Here is a 20,945-nt window from a genome sequence, read left to right as displayed (position 1 = left end):
CAAACTAGGGGTCCCTTTCTGACAAATCAAGGATAATACTGGCCTGACACACTGGAGATCTCTGCAGGTTTCTAGCACTCATTAACAGTCATTTCTGGCACAGAAATGGAACACAAGGGGGAAGTAGGTGGGGGAGAAAGAAAAAAAAAAAAATCAGCAAGTCTACTGGCATGCTTTTTTAAAGAAGTGGATTATCTGTTGTGCCTCAAAAAACAGTCAATGAAGAAACCGATCAAATTTGAAAAGGTCTGTCGAGGATTTTGCATGTGGGCTTGTGCCCCTTCCTCCCCCTCCACCCCCCCACATCACCAACATGAAATATATCAAGTCTGAGAATTCCCCTGTTCCAAGTAATTTTTTTCTTGCTGGTTTCGTGTTCTCTTGGGTACAGAATCTGTCTTTTTGTTATTCTGGACACAGATGAGAAGGCTTGAAGTGCACAAACTAACACTCCACTACCTAAACTCTAAGGTCTTTGTATTCAGGTTTAGCCATTGCAGCTAAAGGAAAAAGCACAAGTGTGAATTTGGAGTGATAAGAAAAAGATTTTTTTAAATTTTCAGTTCTATCATACCACAGACTAGTTTTTAGCTGCAAAAAAATTGTTCCAGTCTCAGAACTGTAGTACTTTGGAAGCCCCCAAGTCTATAAGGAACTTCTTGCCTCTCCAAGTAGCAAAACCAGATTTGGAAGCTCTGCTTTAAGACAGAAAATCCTCCAAACAATGCTACAATTGTTACAGGTTTGGCCTTGGGCTGATCCCTTCTTAGTGGTGCCAGTTCTCCTAAGAACTAGTCTTAAATGGAAAAAAAAAAAGCTAATGATAAACAGAGAAAATGGTTCTGCAAAGGGAGGGGACAGGTTTCCAGCATCAACCCAAACTACCAAAAGTTGCTTCCCTTTTAAAACTCTTTTACTTCAAGTCTTGTTTGTGCTGTTACAGAGCTCAGAGCGCCCTGTTATCACAAGCCCTTTTCAGAGCTGTAACAATGCCAGTGCCCTTGCTACGGAATAACCCCAAGTGGGCCATGCAAAGAGCAGGAACAACCATACCTCTGAGCTTCCCGATCATCCTTGGGGTTGTAGTTGGACAGACAGTCCAGGATGAAGATCTGGCCCCACTCGGTGCACTCATTTAATGCCGTCAGCAGCTTGTTAATGTTCTGAGGGTTCAAATCCAGCAGGTTGCTGTTGGGATGCGATTCACTGATTTCTGACAAGGCAGCCACAGCGTTTGCTACCACCTGGGAGAAGAGACAAGAAGGTGTGTTCTTTACTAGCATGCCATCTGTGGCTTGGCAGGGATTAATTTGGGCTTAGCACAGGTTACACGTGGCAGAAAAACCCACAGAGATCCTTGTGTGTGCTATCAGCTGCTCAGCAGCAGCCACCACATCAGTCATATGAGCCTTCAAGGACCCAGTACAACCTCACAAACCACCTGGAGAGCCCAAAACTTGACTGTAACTTTGCCAAAATTTGAAGTCTCATGGGGAAGAAGTGAAAGAATAGCATCACAGCAGGAGGGGGCTGCTGACACACACTGGAACCATGAAAGGCCAGCATGGGTGTGAAGAGCATTTTACTAGAGAAATTACAACTTGAAAGTATTTTTGTGGAAGATAAACAAAAGTTAAAGTTGATTCTGGACAGAATGGGGACCTGTGACCAGAGACTTCACTGTGAAGGGAACTAGAGATGTCATCAGAGAGTATCTACATAGAACATCTCACCTTCCTACAGGCTCCAGACTTCCACCCTTGCTAGCTTCAAGGAGGCATCATCTGCCCCCACATCCAGGAGATGCTCAACTGATACAGTCAAGGTCTCAAAACCTCTAATTGTCCTGCTCATTCAGGGATGGATGTCTCTTGCCTAATTTCCCCTTGGCAGTCCCATGGCACAATGCTGAACGTGATCCAAGAAATGAGAAGAATTATCTCCTTGGTAAGAGATATCAGGTGCCAGGCAGCCTTCAGGTCTGTAGCAATTCTGGCAGGTCACCCAGTTTGAAAGCAAACACACAATTTCCCTAAAATGGACAAACCTCTGCTGAATTTTTAGTAACATGCATTTCAATTTCAAATAATCTCCAGAGCATCCATTTGTCTGCTTTACAGAGTCCTGTTAAAGCTAGCACTCCAGCACAATTTATCACTGAAAATGTTCTTGCTACATTTGAGACTAGGTCTTCCCTTTTCTAAGCATGGATGAAAGGAAGCACAGAGAGGAGATCCAAGGTCCAGCTTGACAAGAGCTAGAAGTGCAACACAAATTTCTAATTCTTAGTTCCATACTCAGGTTCAACAGTTATTCTAACAGATGCCATATGAAGATTTTTAAGATAGAAGAGTTGCAGAATATATAGACAAAAATAGAAATTTTGCAGGCAAGACAAAAGTCTCCTTTTCTTAACTAACTAGAAAAGGAATTTAAGCCTGAGTTTGACACACAAAACGGATATACCCCATGAAAAGGCATTTTTGGGGTATTTTACCATGTATATCACGTCTGTCTCAACTCACAACTCATACCTGCTAAAAATGAAGATTATTTTCTATGGAATTAAGGCAAAGAAACATCTAAAATCATTTGATTCTCTGGATGACTAAAGATGCTTTTGATGCAGTACACTGAAAACAAGAACAGCGCGACCAGAAAATTTTCTGCATTGTTCCCGTCACTGCTTGTCATTAAACCAATATATTCCAAAGTCATTGCACAAGCACGGTAATGTTGATTGTTTTGCATTCCACACCTAGAGGTCAGAGATAGGATTTTGATCCAAGATTTTATGAATTTCATTAGCTGAATGAGCCTTCTGTCACCAAAATCATTAGCAGTCAGAACTGCTGTCTTCTTGTACTGTTTTAATGAGTAACCTAAGATATGATGTTTATTCTTCCCATTATTTAATTTGCCTAATTCCTGAATGGTTAATGTGACACAGCATAAAACTGAAGTAAAATACGGTTTTAATTTCATTATAGTTTGGAAGTTTACAAGTGAAGACAAATCATAAAAGCAACTGAAAAGTTCAAAACCATTATGAAAAAGCACTTATAAAATGAAATGAGGGCTTTGGGAAAAAAAATTTGAAGTAATTAAAAAAGTGACAGAGCCAAAGCATCACAGGAAGGTACCTGTCAGTTGTACTAAGGAACAGGGCTGAGCTTTGGCAAATGTACCTACACAACCAGGCACCACCTTCACTGCACTAATTGGGCCATGTGGATATCCTAAACCCCGGGGCAAGTACAAGTCAAGGCAGCTGTGCTTAAGTATTTTTCTTGCAGAGTAAGTGAACTCTATCACTTTGACTTTGCCACAGGCAAAGGATGCACAGAAATGCTGTTACCATGGTTTGCCTGGTGTACAGTAGCTCCAACCCAGAGACCTGACTGCAAATGAGGTCTTGCTTTTCAGATCTTTTAGGGCTCTTTTAGGAACTAACACAGCAGCATAAATTCAAGTGTCCAAGGCAAAGCTGAGCATGGGACACTACATGGCAACCCACTAGATGTCAGATTTCCATTAAAACCATCCGTGAGAAAGCGTGTCAGATGCCAAGATGCACTTAGGAGCATGGGCTGTGGTCTCCTTGGTTGTTACAAAAAAAGGACTGACTGTGTTCTGCCAGACAAGATGGGATCTACAATCTTGTAGTCCACAATTAAAGCTGCTCCTCAATTTCCACCTCATAACAGTGTTGCTGTCAACTTGGTGACAAGATAAATGAAGTAAAAGGGAAGAAGGGGATGGGGAATAACGTCCAACTTTAAGCAACACTTATTAAAAAAAAAATATATTTGCTGGCAATTCACACTGAACATACTGACATGTTATGGTATGCCAACAAAAATAATTAGCATCTTCAAGGCTTTTTACACAGCTGCAGCACAGTTGAAATGAAAACAGATTTCAGGAACCAGTCCAACATAAACACTGGTTCAAGTGTGCATGCTCACCTCTCTTCATTGGCACTGCCATTGCCTTCATTACAAGACAGGAACATAGAGCAATACAAGCTGGCAGTGCATGGTTTCATTCCAGTACACAACTACTCCTACTCTGCTGACAGCTCTCACTAAGTGATGGCTCAGGCAACATGTAAACAAAGATTAAAGCATTGTCCACTGCTTGGGATGCTAACAGTTAGCACTCTGGTATGGAAGAAAAGTCCATTAAGAACCAGTCAACACCAATTCAAGTATTACATCACCTGGAAACCTAGTACATACTCAGTCAGTCAGGTAAGTGTCATTGGAAATATAGAAAGATGCTTCGGCCAAAAGAAAATCTATAACATCAAAGCTGAACCTTAGGTCTTCAACTCAGTTGATACCTCTTCCTTCACAGAGCAACATAAGATAGTGAAGTCCAACTTCACTGAACAGCAAGTACAAGATAAAAAGTGATAAAATAAGTTCCACAACAAGTTCGTTTTTTTCCCCCTGAAAAAATAGCAACAACGATGTACTTGCCAGGGGAAATTTTAGAAGTAAAGCTAAAGCTTTACAAGTGGTGCAGTACAAAGTCCTCCATGAAACTGGGTAAGGCTATACCTTGACTGAGGAAAAAGAGCCACAAGCTTCTTTAGCAAACAAAGTATTCTCTGCTTTTCAAAACATGCAACACATTAATTTTGATGAGAAACCAACCAGGAGTTGTATAACTTATTTCACAGATTGGAAGGAGGAGACTAAAAGGACAAGAAACTAACATCTAGGATAGTATTTCGATCTCAAAAATAATGGAAAAAAACAAGGTCAGCCCACTAGCCCAAAGATACGTGAGCCCAGACAATTAATGAACAGGAAAAGCTTTTAAAAGCTTAAACATGTAAGTTAACTCCATTACAAAATGCCTGACTTGACTTGCAATTAGGAATACCATCTTTAAGCTAACAGCTACCAACCAATGAGAATCTGCCTAAAAAAACCCACTTTAAAAGTACAAATGCAGAGCAGATTGAAGATTTAATAATAATAATAATAGGTCCCTGGCTTGCTGATGTACACCAGTTCACCCTGGGTACACTTCAGCATTATTCAAATGCAGTCACAGCAACATCCCGTTAGCGCACAGTTGAGCCGAATGACAATAAAGCTGCTTTTTGGCTGGAATTTCCCAACAAATTTAGACTCTCAGAGAAGTGTCATTGGAATGAGGATAACTAAATCTCACAGGCTCTTATTAAAAAAAAAAATAAAAAAAAAAATCAAAAAACAAACCCTGCAATTTAAACTACATTACAGATTTAACAAGAACCCAATATTTTTAAATCCACCTACAGACAAACCCCTTCTGCAGCCAGAAAGACCAGATCTGACCTCACGGAGAGCTGCAGAGGTAGGAACGCTGATTTGCCAGTTATTCCTTCTGGCAGCTCAAACCTTTAGCTCGGAGCAAATGGTATAAAATACATTAACAAGGAGGAAAGGGGGTGGGTGAAAACCCAAGTGTCTGCCTATCAACCCACACGGAAAAGCTTTGCAGGGGGTGGGGGGACAGGAGGGAAGCTAGGCAGATCTAGAACGCCAAACAGTCAAAGCAATCAGATTATTTTGCAAGCATCCCAGGCTAATTGGAAATTAAACCAAGTGTGTAATGGAGTTAATGAAATAGTGTTTTGCTGGTTGAAACAGGAATCTCTGGCTCACCATCCCATTAAAATGAGGAGAAAAGGAAGAAAAGTTAAGGGGCTCTGAAAAGATGCTGAGGAAAGGAAGCCTTCCCCACACAGCTGGAGGCTTCTACCCTCAAGAGAGCCGGGCACCATGTGATGTTTTCACGAACAGAGAGGTGTTGACATTTTCGAGGAGCACTCTGAGCTTGCAGGGTAGGTTCATGCCGTTAAGCAGACTCCCAGATGGGATATTAGGGGTATCTGCACGGATGCGTATTTCACAGGGCCACTCATTTTCATGGCCACAGACGATGCTGTGTGCTTGAAAGGTCCCTAACAAGTACTAATGCAGACAAGTTCTCTCTCCAGAGTACCTGACCTCTACTTCTGTTCATATTGTATCTTTCATCTACAAGCCCCCTTTACTTTGCTACCCTAGAAATGGTCTACGAACACTTAAAACGGCCCAGTCAGGCGAGTCAGAGAGCCTATATAAACCTCGTATACTGTCAATGCATGCAGTGTATATGATTTTAAATTAAAACTCTGGGAGACTAACACATCCCTAGTCTATGTATAGTCTTGGAAAGTAACAGCTCTTCTGTTCAGCCTTACTTGTGACAGATTTCCAGGGCTCTTGGTAAGTCATTTATCTTCCACTAATTCCATTCCAGAAGGTTGTACTTTAGTGCCTAAAAGTCTGTAACCACACTGCTGGATACATGATGAGTTCCTGACCACGTCCTGAAAACTGCCTGGGTGGGGAAGACCTCCTGCCTGCCTTTTTGCAAGTGAGATGAATTTTTCTGGAGGTGGCAATGGAAGGGAAGTCAAGTGTTTGTTATGCTTCCCAGGGCGTGCTTGCCCTAACTGGTTTTTGCACTTCCCTGTTCCTACTATGCACTGCAGAAAAATGCCACTTTGTGGCAGATAAAACACCACTTCTCCTCTCATGTCCTTGCAAAATCAGAATGTGTTAGTTCTAAGAGAGGAAACCATACTTCCCTTGACTGTTGAATCTCTTGCAGTAGGTGGGTAAGATGATGTTTAGGCATGGCTCCAACACAAAGAGTTTCTCCTTGGTACAGCTGAGTCCCCCAGTGCGGGAAACTAAGCTCCAGAGGAAGCCACCAAGGGTCTGCAACCCCCTGTGATTCCTTCAGAAAGCACTGTGGTCTGTTCCCAGCCTGGAAAACCAGAAAGGTTTCTTTTGCAGGTTTTTCTTTAAGGCCCTTTGCAATTTTCCTTGCAGACGTTCTCACTGGCACCATCCAGTGGCAAACAGGGCTGTCTGATCCCAGCAGCTATTTAGAAGAAAGGCACCAGCTAAGCATTAACAAAAGCCTTATGTAGCCCTAAAAAGGGAGGTGCAGAGTTACAGAACAACATAGCAACAGTGTTTTTTGATAAGTGATCTGCATCCCTCATCCAGAAGCCTACCAAAACCAAACAAAAAAATCAGGTCCAACATACAGGCTGGAAGTTCCCTCAGACCTGTTTAGGATCACAACCTGGAGAAAAAGCTAGCTACTCTTAAGTCAGACTGCAGCTCTCCTCTGGAGAAGCAGTTGCAGGAGCTCAGCCTGAAGCCAAAACTGGGTTTCCACAGGCAGAGCAAGTGAGGTCAGAGTGGCTAACCAGAAGCTGTGCCATCAATTACAGATGGCAGCTCTCCCTCCTCCCCTAGTTTCAGTCTCTTCAGTCTGACTACTGCAACACAGACACACAAGATGGCTTCTGAACTTACCTGGCAATCTCCTCCATTGCCTCTTTCAAGCACCCCATCACATACATTAACATTGCCACTGCTTTATACAGCCTCCTCCACAAACTCGACCTACTTCATTTCCAGCTTGCTACTGCTAGCTGTCTGCTTACTCTGCAAAAAGTGTTGCTCTCCCTCCTGGGGAGCCTCATGTAATCAGCAGGAACATTCATTAAAGAGCTCCAGAGTAAAGCCACCACTCTTCATCAGCCCCTAAGTAATGGTCTCATTCACTGTAACATATGCAAAAATGGGTAAACAAATTCCACCTACTGATACCTACAAATGCCATGAAGTGTCTCCCAGAAGAACTATCATCTCCATCCGCAGCACTGACAGATTAAAAAACCCAAAACCACACACAGGACCAACACGGACATGGTTGTGGGACTTCAAGATACAGCCTTCACCCTGCAACACCTAGGCTGAAAAGGGACATTTTTCAGGCAGTGGGGCAGGCAGGGTATCTTGGAGGCAGCCTCAGGCTGACAACACACTGCTGAGGCACAGCCTGCAGCTCCTAGCAATATTCAGCTCCATACTAGATGCGAATTTTCAAGTCCTTACAACCTTCTGAGCAGGAATCACGAACTCATCCAACCGTGGCGGTTCACTCCCTGCACTAGATAAAGCATCAGAGGGGGAAAACACACAGCTGTGAGAAGTCCAAGTTTCCCCATGAGGAACAAGCGCTATGCACCCTGTACCCATGAAGAAGGTAGTGTTCCACTCCCTGCTGTATAAGAGAAGTCCCACAGACTGCCTGCCACAAAGTCCTTTTAGGACTCAGAGGACCACCAACAGTTTCTCAGCAAGGGGTTCATTTCTCACCTTTTTACACAGAGAGGAATAAAATTCCTGCAAAGTACACAGCAGAGGACAGCCCATGAGGCAAAGGCTGCCTCTGTTTATAAAGAGGCTTATTCCTCAGGACATGATCTCAGAAAGACACACCGTTTTCCAGCTAGTAGGAAAAAGAACAAAAGGAGGACGTTCTTCCTCCATAAGGTCATCCAGGAAGCCCAAACATACACTCTGAGGTTCTGGATGGCAGAGAAAGAACCTACATGGCTTGCAGTCACAGCAGGAGACAAGGGAGCACTGTGATTTATATCAACAGATTTTTACTCTAGTCTGTGAATTACAGAAACTCAATAGCACTAGAGGGAATTCTAATTAGATCAAGATGGACCTCACCACCTCTAGTTGTCAGTTCTCTATAGATTCCCTTCTCAGTTCAGGTTAATGCTAAAGGCAAAAAACACTCAGGCACAACAAAAGTTTAATTATATTCCACACACTTGGTGTATTTACTAATCAGCTTCTTATGTGATCTTAGTATTTACTCCATATTGATTCACAACAGTGTTTCTCCCAATAAACTGTGACATGTAGATGGTGTAAAACATGACATATTATTGGACAGCACATAAGAGTTATGTCTATACAGTCCACACAAACACAGGAGCAGAACAGCTGCACCTGTGAAAGCTTAGATCCATCACATTACAGTGACCAAGCAGAATATGAGGAAGAAGAAATGCTACAAAAAAATAAAAACCCCAAAAGCACCTAGAAAAGAACTGGGAGAAGGTGACATCAACCTAACTTAAGCAGGATAACAGGTAGATTGACAAGAAAAGTATTTGATGGGTTAAAAATTACTCTAGAAGGTCAAGGATTGAAAATATTTGGAGAGAAAGGTTGTTGCGTTCAAATATTAAAAGATCAGTAAGACTTAAGATGGATTTCCTCTCATGTTTTTCTGCTAATGTTTACATTCCTGAAGAAAACCAAGTGCAGATAAAAGCCAGGAGGGAACTAGTTACAAAATAAGGTGTCTATCAACAGCTTTGTTTCTGCTTTAAACTGCTGCCATCTCGTGGCCTTGCTCTTCATCACCAGGGCTCAGCACTTGCAATGCTCCGACGATGAGCAATTATTAGGTCTGAGTCACAAACGTCAGAACAAGACAGGATCAGGAAAAAGACCAAAAAAAGTTTGTCCGAGTCTACAGAGTGTCTCTGGCCATCAGTAGGTGTGTAACGGACCTACCTCTCTCACCCCACTATTACCTACTGCTGTTGCTGGGTGTGAACAGCATTCTGCAGTAGCAATCTGCCATCCTGCGTACAAGCAGAGTACACAAAAATCCTGGGGTGTCATACTGAAATGGTATTTTGTTAGAACGTGCTTTCTGAGTTGCACTACACCAAAGGTATCAGCAAGAAAGGCCCTGAGGACTGAGTAAATCCAGCAGCCCACTGATAGCCAGGCCCTAGTTTTATATTCATCTAGACCTGGTTCTGTGGAGCTTCATGCAAGGAGATGCACAGCAGAAAAGGAGAAGGGTTTGCCTAAGCCAGCTCTGGGAAGAAGTGAGGGCTCCCTCTACCGAGGGGAACTCTTTGCAGGATCCCAAGGGACAAAGTGCAGCCACAGGCACTTTAGGTGTATCTGTAAAACAAGATAAAAGACTCTGTCCCCAATCAAACTTCTGCAGGGTAACCACCCAGTAACTGAACCACGCCCTTGTATGCATTACTGGCCCACTGCCTGCATGAGGTAAGACATCTGGGATAACTCAGCTGAAATGTAGTAAGCCACCAAGCCATCTGGTGACTTGCCATATATATCCGTATCAGTATATATGCAATTAGATGTTTGAATTAATTCATCCAGGAGAAACTGCAAAGCTACCACAGAGGTTTTTCAGAAAAAGCTAGTGAACTATCAGACTCACATGTCAGTCCCTTAATCACAACTACAGCCAGCAAACCTACACCTGCTCAAAAGATCACTGTATTACTGTATTTGAATCAAGGCCAGATCCTGATAGCAAAAAGCCCAGATAAAAGGGTAAAGCACCTTGGCTGTGCACCCACAGCACCTCAACAGGACTTCAAAGCAATGCCCTGAACATCCACAATCTCTGTTCACACAATTCTGTGATAATAAACTGTTAGTCCAAAAACACACAAAAAAACCCCAACCCCAAATCCAAGATGTTTCTGACAAGGTCACCTCCAACTTAGACATTGTTATGATGAGGGTGATTTGAGCTGATAGAAATATGCACCCTGATCTCTGCACAATTACAAGGCAATTAGCAAGCCGCAGATGGAGTTGTTACTCTACCCAGCACCCAGCTAGAATGCTTGCTCATGTGCTAGAGGCAGCCAATTACAAAACCATAATAAAACCCTTCTTGAAGAATATTTTTCAACAGGAGTTTTTTAGCTCCTGCCCAAAATCCTCATTTCTCAGAAGAGGGAACAAGCGTGGATTTCCTGTCTACAAAATTCTGCTTCATTACATGTCTAATGTTGCCTATTTTTACAAGTCATCAAAAGAGGAGAAACATTTATAATGTATGAATGCATTTAGATAACAGGTTGCAATGACTGAGATGCACCATTTAAAGAGGAATAGGCCATAAGGATAGATCCAACTATCATTTTCAGTAATCTTTCTTTTGATAGCTGATACAGACACATATATTTTACTTAAAAAAAGCTTCCAGGCAGGGCTGCATTCCACCTGATCATGGAGGAATACCTTACAAATACCAACTTGTACACAAACGCAATTTATCTGGCAAAGACCATTCCTAACCAGGAGGAACCCCCACTGGAGTTTCATATGGAGAAAACAGCAGTAAACTCAATGGTTTGATTCGGAAAATGAACTTTAATTAAGGGTGGATAACCCCTGTACTTTTGAGGGAATCGCTGTGCTACAAAGGCATGAATTTCAAAGAGGACCAAAGTAATAAACTTAACTAGAAGAAATGTCTGTGTCTACTAAAATTTGTAACCAGATTAAATATTGTATTAAATCAGCAGCTACAAGAGCCCCAAACCTGATAAAATCTCTCCCTGTGCACCCTTAAAAAGCAAGGCTATAATGCCCTATCTACCATAAAACCTGGGAAACCAGTACACTGAACACCAGCCACATGATCCTCTCAAAGCCTGCACATCTGAAAACACATCACAGGCTGCTCCTCTTCATCACTGTCACTCCTCCAAATTGCATTCTCTTGCTGTGAATCCTCAGCTTCGGGAAGAGCAGGCAAGTACAACACAAGGCAGGTCCTGGGATCCTGCACAGTTTCAGTAGCCACAGAGCTGCAATCAATTGCAGCAGCTGCAAAGGTTCTGCTGTTTCAGCCCATCCTCATTACCACCAAGGAGCTCATTAGCTGTACTAATGTTTCATTAGGAAACCCTATGCTACTTTTGGTGGTTTATTTAGTAAATGGAGCATACACTGCCCTTTGGTGTTTCTCCCCTTCTCTCCATTCATTTAAGTCAGTATTACGTTAATGTGTTTTTGAAATGGATATCGGTGCTCTCGTAACAGCCAATGGTTCATTTACCAAAACCGTTAGTTCCACAGAGATCGACAAGCAGAAAGGGCAAGCAAAATATTATTAATGTCTCCTGAAGTACCACATCTTTTCAGCCTGAGCTCCTCAACTCATACCCATGTGGCTATAATCAGCAGAAGAAAATTAAAGAGTTGGAGATAGGCTAGGAGAAGAGCAGGTTATATCCCTGTCCACAGCACACTCCACTGATGCCTGTGAGCTAGTGAACACCACGGGCCAGCATTTAAGTGGAACTAAAGCAGCCCAATCAAGTATTTTGAGAGGCTACAAGGCACACTCTCAAGATTAAAGAAGCAGGTGTTCCCCTATATGCCTCAGAACTGCCCAGACAGAGAGAGAATCTTCAAGTAGTCATCAATATTCATGCAGAAACCTGACATTAAAAAAAAAAATTCAGGGGGGCGTATAAAAACCCAGCTTGTAAAGAGCTGGTTATCAAAGGCAATAGGCCTTCTGATAGGCTCCACTGCTCACAGACTTGTGCCTGTGAAAGCCAAGACACCTTTAGTTTTACTGTCTCTAGAAAGCTGTAAGAAAAGCAATCAGCAGCTTTCACTTTGCTACTAAAGGGTGTGGTACCTTACCACCTGCACCCGATTCATCCAAACCTGCCCAGAGACAGCTATAACAGGACAGCAATTTGCTTTATGTGGTTTGATTCATACACCATACAAAGAGCTGTTAGACCTACTGTAATAATGTGAAACTACATCTTTAAGCAGAATCAAATCAGTTCTGTGCTCTGAAAGTACTAAAAAAGTAGCAGTCACATCCTTAAACTCTAAGCTTAACTGAGCTGCCAACGTTTTCTTCCCTGCTAGGAGTTACAAGAGTATCAGTATGCTCACTGGATTCCAGTACATCACAGGAAAAAAATATTCAATGAAAGGATTATGCAGTGGGGCACTTTAATCCATTGACCACCATCTTTTAGTTACAAAATAATAGTGGAAGATGCCTGGCATGGAAATGGACCCTTTATCAACTGTGATGAAATACTGATTTATTAAGTAAATCACTCCTGTGAAATTCTTGGTCTTGATCTCCACCTCTGCTCTGATGACTCATTTAACTTTATTAAAAACATAAGCATTGATTTTCTTCACTCATTACAGGCCAGTGGATTTATCTGCATTAGTGAATGAATTCATCCAACCTCTTACTCCAAGAAAAGCCAGAGCCTGTAGGAAAGCAATAACTACAAGCTGTCATCAGTGTATCAGCACTGAGTATTTCTTGCTCTTCTGACTTACCTGACCAGGAAGTTAAACTTCTGCTGCTGCACGCAAGACAAGCGAAAGCCAAAATAGATCTAAGAATAGAATATATCCTGTTTTCTGAGGCAACAAGTGTTCTCTAACCAATGCATTCATTACAGTGAATCAGTTGCAATTAAAAAACCTTCACATTTCTGATTATCTGCCCATTAAAAACTCAAGCAATGCACTGGAAGGACATATACGTTACCATGGGATTGGAGTCTGCAATCAGGTCACGCAGAGAATCCAGAAATCCTTGGTCCTCCACCATCTGGGCATTGATGTCATGCAGCTTTGCCACACAGACAGCTGCAGTCTTTCGTACATAAGGGTCTTCATCCTTCAGACACTTGCGAAGAGGCTCACACAAATACTCTGTGATCTTGTCCACCCTGATGCATCCCATTGTACGGACAGCCAGAGCACGGATGAGAGGGTTTGGGTCTTCACAGTCCTGCAACAGGACAGAACATGCAATAAACAAATCTGCATCACAAGCCACTGATACCTTTCCTGAGGACAGAATCAGGCTGTTCTTATTTAAAACAAAACAGCATTCTCTCCGATTACACGGCAAAAAGAGGCAATTATTTCAGCTCAGGGATAAGAGATGGAACTCACTGGTTCACAGAAACATTCCACACTATCTGAAGATGTTTTCACACTATGATAGCTTGTAAAATTGTGATCTCAGTGTCCCTTGGTTCTCCCAGGCGAAGCTTCTTTCAGCATGATCTAGCAGCTACGGCTAAACTAGTCAGGCAGCTCTTACCATCCAAAAGCTAGCCACGGGCAACTTTCAGACGAAGTTCACAGCCTTACTGGTTTAAGGAAGCAAGAGGATAGAATCGGAAAAGTCAACAACTAAACACAATGCAACAGTCATCAAGGCCTACTTCTCACAGGCCATCAGTTCTAAGTTTGCAACCTACGAAGCACTAAGCAAAGGCTAGTCTAGAGGTGCTCTTCCAATGAGGAAAAAGAAGAAGGGAATAAAACATTTCATACTTCAAAACTACATCATTTTCCATACATCCAATCCATCTACATCCTTGAGCAACGCTCCTCCAAAATCAGCCTATAAAAGGATGGCTGCAGAATGACCTCCAAAAGCGTAAGTGCATTTATCTTTCACTGTTTAAAGTACAGCTGAACACACACCTGAATGCATCACTTTCAAAGCATACCAGAGAAGCAATATGTCTTACCAGCACATCCAACACCTTGAACTGTGAACTGCATATGAAGTGCTGAGTTAGTAAAGAGAAAGTGTTCACACTAGTCTGCACTAACACTTGTCCCTTCAACTTGCCAAAAAGGACATTTCCTTGTGTGAAGCAGCATGAAGCTGGAAAACATCACGTTTGTTTGTCAGTCCATTCTAACGGAATTACACTTGAAAGTAGGGCAGACAATATTCTTTCTAGAGAGGAAGACAGAGACATCTCCTTTGGCCAGAAGAGCAGACCTGTTCTCTGTCTAGGTCTCCTCACCTCTTTCAGCCTCAGGCACCACAGAAGAAATTTAAAACATGATCAGATTCCTCACTGTCTCAGATTTTGTAATACTCCAGGAGGAGTCTCAAACTTTTTCCAAGTACTGGGTTTTAACTTACATAACGTGAGACTGCAATAGTATTTCCTAGATAAGGAGAGGAAACCTGACAACAGAATTAAGGCAATACAGCAATCAGGCTGTTATTTTTCCAGTGAACTGTCTTCCAGTTTCACCAGAGGTAAAGGTTTTCCACACTTAAAGGGGTGGTTGAGTCATCTCCTCTGCAATAACTAGCAGCAGCAGTGAGAGAAAGGACCCAGACGTAATGGATTCAGCAGACTCTTCTACAAGCACCCCCAGCCCAGAGACTCAAGTACAAAAGCAGAGATAAACAGCTCACAAAGGCTAACAGACATAGGAGACATGGTGACAGCCACTGTGTTGGGCAATTTTCTGATAGCCGTGGGAGCAAGTTACCTTCACAAAGCTGTTGACAGCCATGATGGCCATATCTGGCTGACTTTTAGCATAGTTCATCAGGTACAGGTAGACCAGCTTCTTCAACTCCAGGTTGTCAGTCTGCATGCAGTTCACAACATCAGGAAAGAGTGAGCTGGATAAACAACAGTAAACAAGAACAGAATCATAGAATCATTTAGGTTGGAAAAGACCTTTAAGATCATCAAGTCCAACTGTTAGCTTGGCACTGACAAGTCCACCCCTAAACCACATCCCTAAGCACCACATCTACATGTCTTTTAAATACCTCCAGGGATGGTGACTCAGCCTTCTACCCTCAATCAGATCAACACTTCCACCCAAGATCAAAAAAAGCAGTGAGGCTGCATGGTATGCAATCTCTAAACAGCACTGCAGAAGAACACAGGAAGTTACACGGGATATCTGCAGCTCTCAGGTACGCTGTAGAGGTTGAAAGGTGAAGGGCAAGTGCTGTTGGCCAAAAAGATCGGGTTTTCTTCCTTACAGTTTATCTGTTCATTCTGTGATGAAGTCATGACACCCAATATGCAACCGTGTATTCATTTCTGTGGCAACAGACCACACTGACATGAATCCAGTATTGCAACTTTATGGTAAACTCCAGTAACAGAAGCTGGAAGGGAGAAAGCAATCACTCAAGCTTAAGTTTTTCTGGTTGCCTCAATGACAGAAGAAAGCATTGGGGACAGTGTTGCAGAAGGTAAATGCCTGTGTCCTTTAATCGCTATGAAGCAAAGGTTCAACTTAAAAATCACTAATTTTAAAATGTAGCTTAAATTTATGCTATGACAAGTAAGGCTAAGAAAAACACTTGGAATTACCTTTCTAACACTAAAACCCGGGCTAGCATGCAGTGAGAAAACATCATCTAAAATGACATACAAAATGGTGAATTCTGGATGGGTTTTTAAATAAAAAGGGCTATTGGCATCTAGCTAAACCAGCACTGAAAACAGCTGCTTCTTTTGCTCTCAGTAACAGGATGGAGACTGAGAAACCTGCGACTCGAGCACAGCACAGGCAAGGACACAGCTGGCCTCACCCCCTGGCCACACTGAGATGACACACTCATGGCTGTTCCATGGGGATGTGTGCCAGGACACCCAGAGCTGCTACAGGTGCAAGGTAAGTTGCTTTTACCTGACATCCTTCCCCACGGTCATGGCTGCAATAACCTTCTTTACAGCTTCTTTCCTCTTCTCTTTCTTTTCATTATTGAGTTCAGCCTTCAGTTCAAAAATCTCTCCTGGCAGAAGACAAAATAAATTGAGCCTCTTGCGAAAAGGAAAGGGTCTCGCTTTAGGGATAGTTCAAGAGTGACTTTTTACTTTCCCAGCCTGTTGTTCCCATAAAACTCGTAAAGCAGCATGTGGAAGCTGTCAGACCTCATGGAGAACGTGGTTCAACGAGAAGGAAAGCTGCAATGCTCAAGAGAATGATATGGGCTATACCTTGCTAACGAAAAAGCAGTTAACGAGAACCACGCTGCATGTTGCAGCTCTCCCACTTCTAGAACATTAAATCACATCACTTTAGCGTCTGTCTCAGAGGCAACTATTACATAACTAGGATGAAAAGATATTTGGAGACACCAGATTCGTGCCTGTAAGAAAAAACTAACTAAGCTAGGAATTTTGCCCAGACTTTTTAACTTTTGCTCATCATCGCCTGCTTCCTGCGAATGCAATGAGAAAACAGCAGACTGTAGTGTAGCCCAAATGCCGTGATACACAGTGGCAGAAACAGGAAAGCACAAATATAGTCCAATGGAATAAATTCCTTTCAAGCTAGAAAGAGAGCTACTATTAACAAAAGCAGCATGCAACACAGCTTGCCTGGATTCCAAGGCTGCCAAAGCAGACTCTTCCACGACACTAACTCTTCCAGATATTACTGCATGGAAAGTTAGTTCAGGCTGGATTACAAAAGTGGCAAAAGCAAGTTTGCAAAACAAAGCCACACGTGCAAAAGACTGATTATCAGGCCTGTCCCAGACAGAGCAAGTGGTGTGTGTGAGAAAGGAGAATGCTCCTGACCAACAGACAGCTTTCTCCAGGAAGGGCAGTGAGCAGTATTCCTACTGGAAGCCACAGGCTGAGGACACATTAGAAATATCAAAATCTCCGACAAAATACATTCTAGACCCTAACCTTCAATTCCTACACACCAATGCCACTTTGTCAGATCAGCAGCGCTAATTACTGAGGACTTTGACACAAAAAGATTAACAAGTAATTCAAAAAGGAAGAGAATGTACTGTTCTGAAGAACACAGTGCAGTGACCACTCACCATACCTCCTGCCTGGGAAAGAGATGCTGGGGTTACTCACACTGAGATCATGACCCCGAGCAAAGCTGAGCCAGCAGCAGCATGCTCACTAGAGCTCAGACAGTGCAGGCTGGCCTACTGCAGCCATCCCAGAAAAATCTGCCTTTAAGACTGAACTTACAGACAGAGTTGCTTGTTAGAAAGATGCAAATTGCATTTGCTTAATTTATGAGCTCATTATGAAGCTTAATGAAACATAAATAGAGAAACACTGTAATTTTTTCACCGGCAAGCATTCACCAGAAACACTCAGCCATTCTGAAAAGGAGAGGTTAATTCCACATCTGCTGGAGAAGGATGAGCAACATCAAGCTCAAATTGCAGTCAGCAACAGTGTTTTGTTTAAGAACAGGTTAGAAAATAAAATCTGCCTGGGACAGTTACAGCAGAACAAGTCCTGCTATGGAACAGGAAAATGAGTAAAATGTCCTCAAAGATGCTTCCCAGTCTTCCCATTTTTAAGGGCATCAGTTTGTCCTGAGGTGACGTGACCACCACACCTACAGTAAAGTCAAGGGAAAGTCAAACAGAGCACTGTAGCTTTGCAGGAAATGGCAACAGGAAATCCCATTATCTTTGCAAGAGTTCGATGCACACTTACACCTTAAATATTACATGTCTCTCACTCAACTTAATCCTGTGATGCCCAACAGAACAATCATCCTCAGTCTTGAACTTGTTAGCTCATAACTAAAACTTTATCTCTGACCAGATCGGTGCTGAAAACCCAATGTTTTGTTTTCTGATCCTTGAAAAAGCAGCAATTTGGGTCATTTTGTGCATCACAAAACCATATAATACATCAGTTTTGTCTTTTGTCACCATGTGACCTACTTGCAAAGTTTCTCCCTGGATGATTAAGACGAGAAACAGGGACAGAGCTAACAGAAAGGCACAAGTCCTTCTGCATGCAGTTAAAAAAGCTGTGCAAAAATAGCCACCCACCACCTTCAATCCACTGCACCAGCTTAACACTAACCTTTTTTATTGGTCGTGAAGTATTTGGAGTCCGTCATGGTTCCAGTTCCTTAAAATACCTGAAAATAATAATAAAAAAAGAACAAGTAGTCAAACAGCATTTGGTGCTGACAACACCCAGTTTGCAAGGCAGGAATTCAGAGAACGGACGTCTGGTGAGTGCATAATGTAAGGGAAGAAGCAAATGCTTTACATCCACAGGCACAAGTTTCACAATCTTCATTCTGCACCTGCTGCTGATATTACTTGGCAAACCCACGGATTTAAAGGGCTCAGATGAACAATGTTAGTGAAAACACAACAGCCTGAGGCGGGCAGGCTGGAAAAGCAGCGGTGCTCAGCCCAGCTTTTTAAACTCTCAATCTCAGAAAAGGCGTTTTTAACTCCTTATAATCAGCAGATCTTGATACGTTCTGTAGCTGTCTTTCCCCTGGGTACACAATTCCGTTTTCAAAAAAAAAAAAAAAAAAAAAAAAAAAGCACTGCACATTTAATATCTCGATTGGAAGCGAGAAATCCGTGTTTCAGACAAAGGAAACTGTCAACTCCCCCTAACGATACTTCCCTGTGTTGCATCTTGATGGAAGGAACAATTAACCCTACTTGCAACACCCACCCCGAGGCCCTTTTCATTTCTTTCTCTTCTTTTGTTCCGGGGAGATGCAAAGCAGCTTTTTGAAAATAAAAGCCATTACTTTTCAGTTTTTTCAAGCTTGAAATGGAAATCTTTCTCTGCAAGATCTGACATCCCACCGCTGGCACACACATGCTTATCTCAGGGCTGCACTGCATTTTCTTGCATAGGGCCAAAAAATGCTGCTGGGCCAGCAAGTGCTTAGCAGAGCTGTGAGAATGGTCTCACCAGCATTTTTCTTGCTCCACAGAACCAAATTATTAATAACTTAAAGTACAGGGCTTGCCCAAACATATGTGGATATCCATCATTTTATTCTTACAATTGCCAGCTCTCTGACAAATATGACTCAAACAATTTTCAAGTACTGGCTGAAAAACAAGCATAGGAGTGGGCAGTTTTACTGGTTTTGATGAAAGGTATGCATCAGTGCTAAGAACCTATGACCCCAAAACCATCCCAAAAAAGGGTTTTCCTACCTCCTCCCTCCTTTTTTTCTTTTTTTTTGGCCCAGTTCCCCTTCTCTTGTACATATTTCCATGACCTTAAATGCTACCAGCAAAGCAGCAAGTCATCTGTTCCCTAAACGCTGCCTGTGTTTCCTCAAAGGTCTTGTTGGCTCAGCAACAAAAGGACAAGCACAGCTCTGAACTCCATGACACTGCCCAGCAGTGCGACCAGCCTGCTGTTTCTTAACACTTTCCTTCCTCATCCCTCAACCAACCCCACCCCACTATCCTTCTTTATCCACCTATCCACCTTAATCAATTTAATACCTCAGCAGTTAAATTCCCAGCAGCAGCCAAGGGATAATGCCACAATTTCTACCACCTTCAACGTGCTCTACAGCATGGTAATGCAGAGCAGTTGTAATTTTGTCCAACTGCCAAGCAGCCAGATGAGAAACAACCTGTTGCTCAGCCCAGTTCCCCAGAGCTCCTGCCTGCCCTGTGCCTGCGTGGTTACCGCCTCATCCCAATTAGGCAGTATTACTGGGTTTGGTTTGATTTCTCTCCCTTTCTGCTCCTGCCAAGCTGAAGAGCAAACTACGCCTGGGGACAGCTCTGGAAGCACATTCCTCCTGCAGGAGATGTTTGCCCTCCTTCTAAAGCAGTGGCTGGGTTGGGAAAGCTGCATGAGCCACAACACTGCAATCTTTCCAGCAAAAGAAAGTAGTCACAGCATCACAAAAGAAAAAGCTGTTGTGGGTCTTGTTTTATAATTAAAAACACAGCCCGCATTCAGCTGCGGTGTTATTGCCAACACAATCCTTCGGATTTGAGCTCAGTTTAAAAGATGACTTAAATGTTTTCCTCTACAAGAGCATCTGGCATGGTGCCATGCAAAAGGCATTGAACACAGCCTTGCCATTCACTGTTTGCATTATATGTGGATTTGTCAACCTGGGTCATACCTCCCAGCTGAGCTAGTCCAGTATTATTTTAACAGTGGCCAGAGCAGCAGATTATAGAGAAGATCCAGGAAGGAAAGAAAAAAAAAAAAAATCATACCCATCATCCCAGTTGCATAAAGCTACACAAAGAAACCTTGCTGAATTTCAGAGATGATCTTTAAACCCCAAAGCCGGATATTTCATTGTTTTCCTAATTTCAGTTCACTTGAAAACATGAAAAATCCTAGAAACACTCAGATTCAGGTAAGGCTAAATGCAGCATGTGTATTTACAATCTGTCTTCATAGATGTAAACGAGATCTGACTTAGATCAAAAAGCAAACTACCACAGTATTCCAAGTCTAACACAGGAGAAAGCTCTTTCTCATTAGCACACAGATTTTTGCTTCCTGTATATCAGAGCTCGCTTTGCACATTGTTCAGAGACAGCTTGCTAGTACTATTATCTCATCCACTAAGCAAACCCAGCGTGGTTTACAGCAAGTCCCAGATGAAGGCCGAAAGCAAAACAGCCCAGATATACAAATAGCAATGTTTTAAATAACT

The 20,945-nt window shown here is 42.5% G+C and overlaps 1 protein-coding gene across 3 annotated transcripts in view; it reads right to left on the bottom strand.

The window, feature by feature from the left end:
- The window catches only part of AP2B1 (adaptor related protein complex 2 subunit beta 1), a 79,340-nt gene that overhangs the window by 56,724 nt on the left and 1,671 nt on the right, over positions 1 to 20,945 (bottom strand). For all 3 annotated transcript variants that reach the window (XM_074922509.1, XM_074922512.1, XM_074922511.1), the window contains exons 2-6: positions 18,353 to 18,410; positions 16,185 to 16,290; positions 15,021 to 15,156; positions 13,255 to 13,500; positions 1,054 to 1,244 (exon numbers count right to left, since the gene is read on the bottom strand). In XM_074922509.1, coding sequence (XP_074778610.1) covers positions 1,054 to 1,244; positions 13,255 to 13,500; positions 15,021 to 15,156; positions 16,185 to 16,290; positions 18,353 to 18,389 — 716 coding nt within the window. In that variant the 5' untranslated portion in view covers positions 18,390 to 18,410. The remainder of the gene's footprint in view (positions 1 to 1,053; positions 1,245 to 13,254; positions 13,501 to 15,020; positions 15,157 to 16,184; positions 16,291 to 18,352; positions 18,411 to 20,945) is intronic.

This window comes from Athene noctua, chromosome 19 (genome assembly GCF_965140245.1).
Source record: "Athene noctua chromosome 19, bAthNoc1.hap1.1, whole genome shotgun sequence".
NCBI lineage: Eukaryota > Metazoa > Chordata > Aves > Strigiformes > Strigidae > Athene > Athene noctua.
Note: the sequence above shows the minus strand (reverse complement) of the source record. Positions and strands in the feature narration are given on the sequence as shown.